Source organism: Arachis hypogaea, chromosome 17, assembly GCF_003086295.3.
Source record: "Arachis hypogaea cultivar Tifrunner chromosome 17, arahy.Tifrunner.gnm2.J5K5, whole genome shotgun sequence".
Taxonomy (NCBI): Eukaryota; Viridiplantae; Streptophyta; class Magnoliopsida; order Fabales; family Fabaceae; genus Arachis; species Arachis hypogaea.
The window spans coordinates 5,305,953-5,318,749 of record NC_092052.1 but is presented as its reverse complement, the minus strand read 5'-3'; the positions used below and the strand labels follow the sequence as shown (position 1 = coordinate 5,318,749).

The following is a 12,797-nucleotide window of genomic DNA, read 5'->3' as shown; positions in this document are numbered from 1 at the left end:
AAACTAGAATTCATGTAGTTTCATCGCCGATGTTGAATTTTCAAGCGTTTTAGGGTTTCTTCAAAATTGAAATTCGTCAAATCCCAGGTTTCTCTGGGGGATCGCGTGTTGGTGCCAATTTCAAAGGCTTGATTTTGGTATCCGCGACCTGCGATTGGTTAGTCCGAAGTCATTCAAAACATTTGGGATCAGCTAATCTCTTGCATTATCGTGGAGTTGAAACCCATTTTGACCCCTGAAATTTGGAGCTGGTCTCAATTTCAACCCCCAAATTTTTAGTTACCCAATTAACACCCCCAAATATTGGATCGTGCCTCACGTTTGTCCCTATAGTTATCTCCGTTAACGGAGAGCTGATGTGACACGTTAAGTTGACACGGTGTGCATCTATGTGGCACCCAACTTGCCAGAATGGATGTGTGATGAGTGAATGATGTGATAAAAGTTGTTTTCACTCAATATGAGTCCATGCAAATTAGGGTTTTAACATATACGTAGAAGTCAAATTAAGTGAAAACAACTTTTTGCCACATCATTCACTCATTGCGCATTCATTCTGGCAAGCTGGGTGCTACGTAGATGCACACCGTGTCAACTTAACGTGCCACATCAGCTCTTCGTTAACGGAGATAACTACAGGGGCAAACGTGAGGCACAATCCAATATTTGGGAGTGTTAATTGGGTAAATAAAAATTTGGGGGTCGAAATTAAGGCCGAGCCCAAATTTCAAGGGCCAAAATGGGTTTCAACCCCATTATCGTGACATCATTGGTAAGTGGTCTGGTGTGGATGAGGTGTTGTGATGATCTTCTCTCAGTAGTCAGTACTTTGTGTTAATTTGTTTTAATTTTGTTTATTTTTAAATTGCCGCGAGTTTGGGGGTTCTGGATCTTTTTTTTAGTCATGCGCGTATTAATCGGTAGTTTCAACTATTTAACTATTTCATTGCAAAATCCATTTTATTGTTTCATCAATGGTGGTTTATATATTGAATTTCATTTATGCAGAATTTTGCTCATTCATATGTTCTGGAATGCATTTGTTCAAAATTACTTCTTTAGTATATCTATAAATAATTAGCAACATCATCAATTCTTCACTGAGGTGAATTCTTCTCCCACTTTGAATTTTTCTTCAAAAAGGAAAAATGAATTGATTGTGCTTAGGTGGGGAAAGTAATTCTCTTATTATTACTGACATGGAAAATCAAATTTTGGTGGTCTGGTGGGAGAAGTGACATCATCTGCTATAACAAATAGTATCAACTTCTATTATTCTGTTAGAAGAATTATTTGGTCAACGAGAGTAGGTATCGTAACTTGTGGCTTACTCTCACTCGCACTCTCCTTTGTCGTTTTTCCTTTCTTATTATTACTCCATGATATAAAAAAGAATGTGAGAAGAAGATTTGTGTGATTGGCGAGTGAAGTGAAGATGAATGGAAGAGGTAGATAGAGATATGGTGTGCCGAGGTACAGCGCCAGTGGAGCACTTCTAACAGCGTGACTTTTTTTTATTTTGCTGCTCCCTTTGGGTAGAATTTTTTAAGCATTTTTCTGTGCTCGAGGTTATTTGTCGAAATCATTGTCTTGGATCTTAACTGTTTAGAATTAGTTTGCTTTTATTAGTTTTGCTATCCATGGTGGGACAATTCTTAATTGCTTAAATTAAGGAATGCTAGTTTGTTTTTCATAATGGTTATTCTGCACTAGCTCATTATTGTTGGGCTTGCCGTTTTATTGTTTTGCTTTATGAATGACAATGTGTTTTGGAGTCATGCACTCATGCTTAGGTGGTAGATATCCATAAATCTATTAAGGATGGGCATACCAATTTGAATATATGTCTACTTAAAAAGATAATCTTTGTTTTCTATTTATATACAGGAATCATTCAATAATATCAAGATTTGAAGGATTGGATCCTATCATGAGGCTCAAACTTGATTTGGTTGAGGTTATTATTTTTGGTTTATTATTTTTTTTAGACTATTTTTTCATGTAACTGATATTTTGATATACTTACATATAGAGGTGTGGAGTTGAAGTAGGTTAGTAGGTCACATAAATTTATTGAAGTTGTCTACTAAAGAATTTATTTGCTGTATTAGGATATTTCCAGTGATTCTATCATAATCCAAATTTTGGTAAAGAGTGTGATCATTTTTGCCCCACCAAGAGCATATCCTTGATAGTAGAAAACTCCACTGTTGGTTGTAAGGCCCACATCGGTTGGAGAGGGGAACGAAGCATGCCTTATAAGGGTGTGGATACCTCTCCCTAGCATGACGCGTTTTGACGAGTGAGTGTGGGGGGGCTTCGGCTAGCATCCCTATCGTCAAAAGCAAAACCGTGAGGCCTTGTGTGCCAAAGCGGACAATATCGTGCTAGCGGGTGATCTGGGCTGTTACAGATGGAATAAGAGCCAAGGCTGCCGAGTTGTGTAACGCCAGCTTGTAACCCAAGTGGGGGCAATTAAGGTGATGGAACAAGTGCTTCTGGCCTGCTAGGTTGGGCTTGCAAGGGCAAATTGTTGGTCTGCCCACTCCAAGTTGAGAGTTGGGCCCGGTAGTCTGGGCGAAGGCCCAAGGCTCCTCGGCTCCTAGAATGGAGGGCAAAACCGTGAGGCCTTGTGTGCCAAAGCGGACAATATCGTGCTAGCGGGTGATCTGGGCTGTTACAGATGGACAATATCTGGGCTTTTATAATTTTCGTCCCCGTTATATTGGACCGTTTGAGATCCTGAAGAGAATTGGGCCAGTGGCTTATAGAATTGCCTTACCGCCGTATCTTTTGAATTTGCACGATGTGTTCCATGTGTCACAGCTTCGGAAGTATAATCCTGACGCAAGTCATGTTCTAGAACCAGAACCAATCCAAGTGAGAGAAGATCTAACACTCCTAGTAATTCCGGTGAGGATTGATGACACCAGTGTTAAACGATTACGAGGAAGGGAAGTATCATTGGTAAAAGTAGCTTGGAGACGAGCTGGTATCGAGGAACATACCTGGGAACTCGAATCAGATATGCGAAAGGACTATCCACATCTCTTTTCAGGTAACTATATTTGAATTTTGAGGGCAAAATTCTTTATTAGGTGGGTAGGATGTAAACCCCGGTTAAATTAGTAGATAATTAGTTAATAAATTATTTTTTAATAAGGAGGATTAGAAATGCGAATATTATATCAAAATAGGGTAGAGCTCATCGAAACGAGAATTTTGACACCAATTTTGAAGAAAACGGTCCAAAAATGGACCGAAAGGACCGAACCGGTTGAACCGGACCCGAACCGGGTTGTCGGTTCAACCGGACCAGCCCTATTAAATGAACCCAAGCCCTTCATCCCCTTCATTCCAACAGAAGCGAAGCTTTCAGCTTCCAGGGGAGGGAAGAACGAGAAAAAAAAAATCCCGTAACCCTCACGTTACTTTCCAAATCCCGTAACTCCTCCGTTCGAGCTCCGATCGCCGCACCGTTTGCGGCCACGCGTTCACCGCGTCGAGCTCTACATTTCTACCGGAACAATTTCATAGGTAACTTGCTATTTCACTCTCAGCTTCATCTTCCCCCAATTTTCGAATTTTAAGTGGGAATATTGAATTTCTTTGATTTTTGATGTTTTAGGATCCAATTAGCTTGAGAGAAACGTTCACTCTTGCTTGTGTGAAGCTTGGGTAAGGTGAGGATACGATAATTCTATTTTATTTTCATTAAATTTGAGCTTTGAGTATTAAATTGGGTATATATGTATTATGAATGTGTATTAGGTTGAAAATAAATAATTGGAGCTTGAAATTGTGAATACTGGAACTTGGAGGAAGCGGATTAGTTGAGTTTTGAGGGGTTGTCTTGGTTTTGAATAAATAGCTTTGGTCGTTACGTGGAAATCGGCCAAGGTATGGTTTAGGTTTCTTGCATTTAATATATAATGTTCTGTGAAAACTTAGGCTAGATGACCATAGGATAAGTTGGAATGCAGGTGTATGCTTAATGTTTAGTAATTTGTCGATGAATATATATATTTGGTTGAAGTTTATTGGATAATTAGTTATTAACTAACGATTTGGTGAATTATTGATTTGAGGTATTTGTGTTAAAAGCCTAGGATTTGTGAACTATGATTCTTAGTTGAATTTTGGTTGTTGGATTTGAATATTGTATGAGTTTAATTGTTGATTTGAAGTAGATTTATTGTGGTGATTGTTATGATGATGAGGAAGAGTATGTTGAATTGAAAAGAAAGCAGGTTTGGACCCGAAAAGGGTGGCAAAGTCCGAGTTTTAGAGGAGGTGCTGCCGAAATTTTATAAAAATTAGAGATTTTGTTTAGATGATTATTTAAAAGAAATTTAGATTTAAATGTTATATGGTTTGATTTTGAGTTATTAAGAAAGTGAGTATGTTTTAAGTTTGAAGTTTGATTCTTAGAAAAGAATGAATTATGTTTTGAATTGAAACTATTGATGGACGGAATGGGAGGTGTGATAATGAAGGATAAGGATTGAATATGTTTAATGTATGATGATGAATGAGATGCAATTGAGAATGATGTGGATGTTGAGGAATTATAATTGAATTATTTATATGGCTTATGAATTTGAATAATCTGAGATACGAGATTCCCTGGATTAAGTGCCGTGGCTTGCCACCACGTGTACCAGGTTGAAAACTCGATACTCTGTTGACCCTACGACGTAAGTGTGACCGGGCACTATATAAATTCCCGGGAATGTTACCCCCATTGAGCAATATTGATTATTTGAGAAAAATCTATGCATAGACTCTTGGGGATGCACGTCGGGGGACAGTCTAAGGACAATTCAGACTTGTCGGGTTGGCTGGATAACCGACAGATGAGCCTCATCAGCCATAGGACAGGCATGCATCATATGCATATTACTTGAATCACTTGCTTGTGCTCTAATTGGGTGTGCCTATCTGTATTTTCCATGCTAAATGTGTATTTGTTACCTGCAGTAGTTGTAACCTTCTTGTGTTTGCCTTTATCTGTCTATTTGTCCGTGAAAATGCATGATGGAGTTGGAGGTATGGAGGAATGGCAGTATAGGACTTAGATTTAAGGTTAAGTTAAGTTAGGATTAAATATTTTTAGGAAACCACCTTTTATGGCTTCTGTTTAATACTTTAAGCTCTATAATCTGAGTGTCGGCGTTTTAGGATTGCCTCTGGCATTCCCAGGACCTTATATATTATGTGTGTGGCACCTTTACCATACTGAGAACCTCCGGTTCTCATTCCATACTATGTTGTTATTTTTCAGATGCAGGTCGAGAGGCATCTCGTTAGGCGTCTGGACTCTTGAAGCGGAGTGGTTACTGGGATATTTTGTTATGCTATGATGTATATATATGTACTTAGTTTTCTCTCCGCATGACTTATTCTTTTTGATCCTCTTAGAGGTTTATGGAGAGGCAGGATTGTGTATATGTACTTTTGGGTTTTGGATATGTATGTATATATATGTGTAAATATTCTCCGGCCAGTCTTGACTTCGCAGGCTGAGTTAGGAGCTTGATATTTTGTATCTTTGGCACTCTATTCCCACTTCTGTTAGCTTATGTTTGATAGTTATGGTTTTCTTAGCACGTAAGTTAACTCGTTCCTTGAGCGTTGCGCCTTTATTATGCGATTTTTATTTCCCCCTTTTCTTCAAGGCTCCTAGCATATTATAAATCTTCTGCTATTATATGTACTTATTTTATTTTAGAGGTCGTAATACCACATCACCTCTGTTTTACGACTTAAGCGTAAAGCTTTGTGTGGTAGGGTGTTACATTAATGGTATCAGAGCCAGAACCCGGATCGATGTGCCAGCGAGGGCGCTGGGCTCCCTTAGGGGGGTGGATTGTAAGGCCCACATCGGTTGGAGAGGGGAACGAAGCATGCCTTATAAGGGTGTGGATACCTCTCCCTAGCATGACGCGTTTTGACGAGTGAGTGTGGGGGGCTTCGACTAGCATCCCTATCGTCAAAAGCAAAACCGTGAGGCCTTGTGTGCCAAAGCGGACAATATCGTGCTAGCGGGTGATCTGGGCTGTTACAGATGGTATCAGAGCCAGAACCCGGATCGATGTGCCAGCGAGGGCGCTGGGCTCCCTTAGGGGGGTGGATTGTAAGGCCCACATCGGTTGGAGAGGGGAACGAAGCATGCCTTATAAGGGTGTGGATACCTCTCCCTAGCATGACGCGTTTTGACGAGTGAGTGTGGGGGGCTTCGGCTAGCATCCCTATCGTCAAAAGCAAAACCGTGAGGCCTTGTGTGCCAAAGCGGACAATATCGTGCTAGCGGGTGATCTGGGCTGTTACAGATGGTATCAGAGCCAGAACCCGGATCGATGTGCCAGCGAGGGCGCTGGGCTCCCTTAGGGGGGTGGATTGTAAGGCCCACATCGGTTGGAGAGGGGAACGAAGCATGCCTTATAAGGGTGTGGATACCTCTCCCTAGCATGACGCGTTTTGACGAGTGAGTGTGGGGGGCTTCGGCTAGCATCCCTATCGTCAAAAGCAAAACCGTGAGGCCTTGTGTGCCAAAGCGGACAATATCATGCTAGCGGGTGATCTGGGCTGTTACATTGGTGAACTAAAAACTACTGGAAAAGTCTTGCAATCCTAAAGAAATAAAAGTAACAATTTTCTCATTGCCCCCGCTGAGAAAAAATGCTTCAGGCATGCATTTCCAGAAAGATTTACCTCAATAAAATAGGAACATTAGAAGTGCCACTACCATGTTCATTCAGAGTTAGTTAATTAACTATTAACTATAACCATGTCCCCCATCTACCCTCCAAGCTAACACCTAATTTAATTTCTAAATGTACTTAGAACAAACATAATGATTAATCCATTGTTGTGTCCCACTATTACCGATGAATTGTGAATAAAAGATTTTATTACTGTTAATGCATAAATTAAACTTGATTCCTTAAAAGACTTTTAATTTATCTTTGTTTTGAAGCAATGAAATCCTCATAGCAGATAGGATTCAAGGCCTTATGCTGCAGTAGTTGTAGGAGGCTTAGTATGTCTTCCATAGGGGAAGCAAAGAGTTCATTAGCCTCTGATTAGTTGCCTTCGGTGTCAAGCGTTGCACAAGCCATGGTGCAAGAGAGACTTGAACAATTGATTAGGGAGAGAAGGTTGGAAGAGAGATGCAGGAGGCAGCAGCAAAGCAGAATCAGAGAAAGAACTAAATTTGTTGTTATGGTGGCAATAGAGAAATGCTCTTATGATCCAAGAGAGAATTTTAGGGAGTCCATGATGGAGATGATAACAGCAGATCACATTAAAGAAGCCAGAGATTTAGCCTACTCAGGTATTATATCTCCATGAACTCCAATGAGTACCATGGTCTTATACTTGAGCTTTTTCATGAGGTTTGTACTAATTTATTCTTATAATGTAATGGCATTGGTAATAACCATTCATCAACCTAAAGCTATTGTGTTTGTTAGCCTTTAATCCACTCTCGCTTAATTGAAGTAGAAGCCACTACTCATACTCGTGCCTTTTATGTGTTCGACAAATATTATATTAGACACATGCGGCTGTATATTCAATGAATTATATTAGATTAGAATTAGATAGGTTTTGCTTTTCTTTATCTTTTATTTTTTATATTCTTAATTTCTTATCTAAAGACCTCTAATTTCTTCTTCTACTTTGTTTGATTTGTACGGATACATTCACTGGCGATGTTGTTGATTTTGAAGATGAAGATAAATCATTGTTGCGCCTGTAAACTCTACTGCTGTTTTTAAATTTTTTTTGTCTTTTTCATCTGTTCATTTGATTTTCATTATTTTGGTTATATTATTGGTTTCAGTTTTCTATTTTACTTATTGTGATAAGATATATTAGTATTTGGTAATCAAATATCAATTCTTAATAGATTTATTTTCTATATATTTTAGATTATGTTTCTCTCATGCAATTCGTATGCCATTTGTACATTATATTGATATATATTTCCATTTTATTGTGCCATTCCTGCTGTGAAAATAATAAAAGAAGTTGATTGAATGAAAAAAAAGTAGGCTTATTTTAAGAATTGTTGCATTTTTTTTAGTTTATTTTTCATTGAATCCATGATCTCAAATGAGCTTATGCTAATGCTGGTCTTCTTCCAAAACAATGGATTAGATTAGAGGTTAGCAATGTCTTCATATGCTTTTTCAAACTTCCATGCTTCATATTTTATTTTTTCTTTCATGTTAACTATGATTAATTATAGTTTGATTTTGAATTTTCGATTCTTTGATTAATTTATGGGTTATGTTTATATAATCCTTTGCCTTCCTCTGTTTTTTTTTTCTGTTGTTCTTACTATGTTATTTTACTGGTTTAATTTATTTGAAGGTCTAAATAGTTGCCTTGTGTTATCAATTTTTTAATATTCTTTTACACACCAAATAACATAAAAACAAATAGAGGAGCTTTTCAACTAATTTATTTCTATTTTTACACATTAGTTCTAAATTGATTTTTGTCCAACTTTTCAATTGTTACTTCAAGTTATAATCATCAGAATTTTATATCATATATGTTCCTTATATTTTTCTACGTTCTTTAATGCAGTTTTGAGGAATGTGGAATTCCTGCTAAGTTTGTTATAATTGATGATGGATGGCAATCTGTTGATATAGATCCTAATAGTATTGAATAGAAAGATGATAATTATACAAAGTCAGTATTTCTTTTCTTAATTTTTTCCTTTCTAAAATTTTAAGCTATGTATGCTTATTTGTTTACATTAGTTGATCAAAATCTGGAATGGGAGGAAGCGGGCTACTATTGACTTAGTGATTAAATTCTATATAGATTGATTATTAATGTAATTGAATGAGCTGTAAATGTTAATATTAGATCCAATGTGTTTTTGGTGGAGACTTATAGCCTTTCTTTATAAATGTATATACTAGAAGCAGGGCTTTATGCCTTTGCTATGTGGTTATTTTTCATTACTTACCTTTGTTAAGAAGAGAAATAATTTGATGCAAAAACAATCATTTAATCATTTCTATTATATGATTTTGTTGCAGCTGGGTCTTCATTCATGGAAGCCTTGGAGGGCGAATTGACCCAAGTAATCAGAAATTTTTTTTATCCTGAATTTTATAGAATCATTCTATTTGATTAGGTTAAGTTTTGAACTGCTTTTAGCCAAAGAATGCTCCACTCTTTTGAATAATGAAATTTATTGTCTGTCAGCTGGGTGCAATTGACGACATTGAAAAGCTACGAGAATACTTGGAGATTCTAGAATGGCAGGTCTCTTTTCACCCTCTGGTTGTTAATCATCATACATTTTATCATCATTATGTAATGGACTATGATATTTTTCTCTGTGTATTATGTAGGTATTTGGAGGATCATATAAAAGCACATTTGCTCTTGCTTACAGCCAAGCTCACCCAGACAAGGTGTACTAATTTGTTATTATTAATCATATTCTTTTTTATGAAGAACCAATTAGGTTGGTAATGTATAATTTTTTATTTCCCCAATATTTTGTTGTTAATCTTTTAAAATATCTTTTAAGTTTTACTGGCATGATCCTCAGGAGAATTTTCCTCTTAAGGAAGAAAGATATTGACTGGTTTTATGAAGGTGGTGCTGTTGCAATATTCCGTGATATTTGGTATATTTAGAGCATTCCTTTTTATTTATTTATCTGGGATTATGTTTAAATATCTTTAGCACAGTGAACTTTCATTTCGAAGTGAAGACAATTTGACTTATTTAATATATGGAACTATGTTGAAACTTTATTTTATGCCACTTTCATTGCATGTCAAAGATTTCAATTTTTCTATTGAGGAAATTTTTCTTTAATGATTTTACACATTGATTCAATCACATGACTTGGTTGTTGTTTAATGCATGGTTAGTGTTTAAGGTGGTTGGACAAAACCCTTTTTATTATGAATATAGCACATTGCTATTTGGATGGCAATGCTGATGCTGTGGAATTCTGTTCATAAGATTCGTACCACCATGTTCTAACTGTCTTTACATACAATCTCCAACAACGTGGTCACCTCAGTCAACATGGAAGCATTTAGTTTATAATAAAAAGCTTTTTTGATAGATTTTGAAAATGTAAAATCAATAATATTATATCCCAAGATTAGGCTTGTCCTAAAAATGCTATCAATTATTAACCTTTGTTTTAGTATTTATGTTAACTTATTATTCCATATACAGCTTGATTGTTTTTGTGTGATGGTTGTGGTTGAAGCATGTGATTTTCATTTTCATTTTTATTTTTGGTGTTGGTGTGTGGCATTCAATAGATAGATCGGTACCAAAAGGTAGACAAGTCAATGGCAGAAATGCCAATGGATAAAAACGAGATCAGTATCACAAGTCAGGGAAGGGTGAGCAACTACATTACTTATGCCATGACCTTGCTTCAGGCTCCTTATCTTCGTCCTTTCTATTTACTCTTTCATTAGCACATCTTGCAACAAACTACTATCGCCTCTGTTCGTTTAGAACGTTTGGTGTTGTGATTATACTTCTTTCTTTTATTCCTTGGATAAAATAAAAATTACCTTGAAATGATCTGGGGAATTTACAAGAAGAAAAGAATCATGCTTAGCTACTACAGGGCGAACATTGAGTGTTTTTTTTTTTTAATTTAAAATTCAATTATGAATCTAAACTAAGTACATGTTTGGCAAATAGTTCTTTTTATTTTCAGAACCTGTTTCGGGAACACATTATATTGTAAACATTTTTGGACCTAAAAAATGTCAAAACAAAATCAAACTTAAATTGTGGAAAATGTATCTAGATGAATTTGACATGTTATGTATCTATTGATGTTGTGAGGACCATTTTGTACAGGTTTTTGCTCAGATTATATTGTTTGCCTCTTCATTGGAAAGGTTTTCAATAAAATTATTTTCAAAGCAATGGGTAGAGCTATCAACAAAATTGTAACAATTGTGGAGTTGATCAACGTCTGATCATTTTGTAATTGGCTGAGCTGGGCTATGTAATCTTCATACATGATACTTTGTTTTATTCTGATAAGTCCTTTATGTTTTGTTTTTTATTTATATATGTTGGGTTTGCTTCTGCAGTTGGGGAGTAATCAAATAATACACAGAAGAACACACAAATTGGATCCGGTAACATCATTGGTACTTGGGAGCCTCTAGACGAAGGCCTCCTTCTATATGTGCAGTTTCTGAATAGTATTTTAATTAAAAATGTTCAGTATTCCATTTAGGTTTTACTTTTATTTTATTTTATTTATTTATTTGATACTGTTCATGATGCAATTTGGGGACCACAAGGCATGTACCATTTGATAACAATAACCCTTTCAAAGAAGGAAACAATACATCATCTGTGGGTAGGTTACAAGAAGTGGTTATGGTGGATTTGTTCAAGACAACATTTTGGAAGTTCCTTATTTTGACTATAGTTGTTCATGCACTTTGGTTTTATCAACATGCAGAGGACTTTGGATATTTAACAGGTATTTAACACAAATGATCAATTATTGTTTTAATTTGCAGTGAAAATAAGTTATTTTATATTTTCTGCGTTAGTTGTTAATTAAGTTAGAAAAATATGTGGATTGACTCTCTGCACTTCTTTAGCTGTTTCCAAGATTTCATGTGTTGAAAAAATTTTATCAATATAAATTGAGTATTTGGTATGATCTTTAATTTGTTGTGCCATTTTAGGTATCGATCACCATTACCAGTTGACTAAGTGAAGGCATCAAGTATTTTGATTATGGAGGTAGGTTCATATGAAAATTGGTGTTCTCGAAAAATAAATGCCCTTCTCTCCATCTATATGACCTTTATGTTCTGCAGAGAGTTCACCAAATGGCCGAATTCAAGGTCGTGGTGGATGAGGAAGAGAAAGGACCAGAGGTATATATCATGTTCTTGCATTCATTTTTATATTCCATGTTATATTTATAATTATAACTTCGTAGGTTTTGGTGTCTCTTAGATAAATCATTTGTTAATTGTAATGACCGAGTCCTTTAACTTAGTTACTTAGACCATTATATTTTTCTTATCTCAGTTTTTCATTTTCAATCTAAAATTAATGCCTTAAATGTTATGTATAACACTTGAAAAAGTGATGGCTATATGCATAGAATCTGGGATTTTCAGGTAGTCATCAGTGCATCTAGATAACTTGTGCGTGTTTCAATATCCTTTCATGTAACTTTTGCACAACCAATTAATTACATTAAGAGATGGTAGGGAAACATGTCTGAAATTTTCCTTTAAAAACTGTTAGGAAGGATATGTGAATTGAATAGGTTGACAGAATATTTATTCTATGAACATATTTGGTATGGTTGTTACATTTTCTTTCAGGTATTGATTTTATTGCAGCTGATTACGAGGATGGAGGCTGGGATCGCAACATGGAAAATGCTAGGGGTTAAGGGGCAGAAGACAAAGAATTATATATCTTGCAGTGTTGATTATTTTGAGGATTGTCGTAAAATACTTGATAGTATATTATATTTAAATCTTGCTACATATTGCATTTATCAAACTTTATGTCAATACTTTTGTCTACTCTTTATGATTCAAGTTCATAATAATATTAATGATGAAGTAAGGGTGTTGCCACAAAAAAAATCAGTTTACCCTTTTACTTTTTATTACCTTTGTTGTTTCATTATTTTATTCTGGAAGAAACTATAGGCACAATTTTCTGTAATGTAGAGTAATTCATAATTATTACTTTTTATTTTTACCATTTCTTCGTATTGCTTCATGCCTATTGTG

The 12,797-nt window shown here is 35.9% G+C and overlaps 1 protein-coding gene across 11 annotated transcripts; it reads left to right on the top strand.

Moving 5' to 3' along the window:
* Positions 1 to 3,100: 3,100 nt before the first annotated feature.
* Positions 3,101 to 12,623, top strand: LOC112766422 (proline iminopeptidase). Of its 11 annotated transcripts, none has more exons than XM_072222204.1 (14): positions 3,354 to 3,537; positions 3,629 to 3,678; positions 3,772 to 3,900; positions 6,980 to 7,336; positions 9,063 to 9,106; positions 9,232 to 9,291; positions 9,381 to 9,443; positions 10,317 to 10,400; positions 10,873 to 11,023; positions 11,112 to 11,171; positions 11,328 to 11,512; positions 11,724 to 11,781; positions 11,859 to 11,918; positions 12,378 to 12,623. In XM_072222204.1, exons 4-9 carry the CDS (start codon positions 7,120 to 7,122, stop codon positions 10,966 to 10,968), a joined length of 564 nt encoding a protein of 187 aa, XP_072078305.1. In that variant the 5' UTR covers positions 3,354 to 3,537; positions 3,629 to 3,678; positions 3,772 to 3,900; positions 6,980 to 7,119; the 3' UTR covers positions 10,969 to 11,023; positions 11,112 to 11,171; positions 11,328 to 11,512; positions 11,724 to 11,781; positions 11,859 to 11,918; positions 12,378 to 12,623. The 11 variants fall into 11 exon arrangements, 10 of the variants coding, with proteins under 10 accessions (XP_072078305.1, XP_072078308.1, XP_072078304.1 ...); XM_072222207.1 differs by lacking the exon at positions 10,873 to 11,023 and adding an exon at positions 9,584 to 9,661 and having other exon boundaries at positions 3,629 to 3,683; positions 9,232 to 9,287; positions 12,396 to 12,623; XM_072222203.1 differs by having other exon boundaries at positions 3,629 to 3,683.
* The last annotated feature ends 174 nt before the right edge of the window (positions 12,624 to 12,797 follow it).

Excerpts from the sequence above, each read along its gene's own strand:
- LOC112766422 (XM_072222204.1), top strand. The coding sequence starts at position 7,120 with ATGGTGCAAGAGAGACTTGAACAATTGATTAGGGAGAGAAGGTTGGAA. Across the intron at positions 9,107-9,231 it reads TGGAGGGCGAATTGACCCAA|CTGGGTGCAATTGACGACAT; the intron begins GTAATCAGAAAT and ends ATTGTCTGTCAG. Across the intron at positions 9,292-9,380 it reads TGGAGATTCTAGAATGGCAG|GTATTTGGAGGATCATATAA; the intron begins GTCTCTTTTCAC and ends TGTATTATGTAG.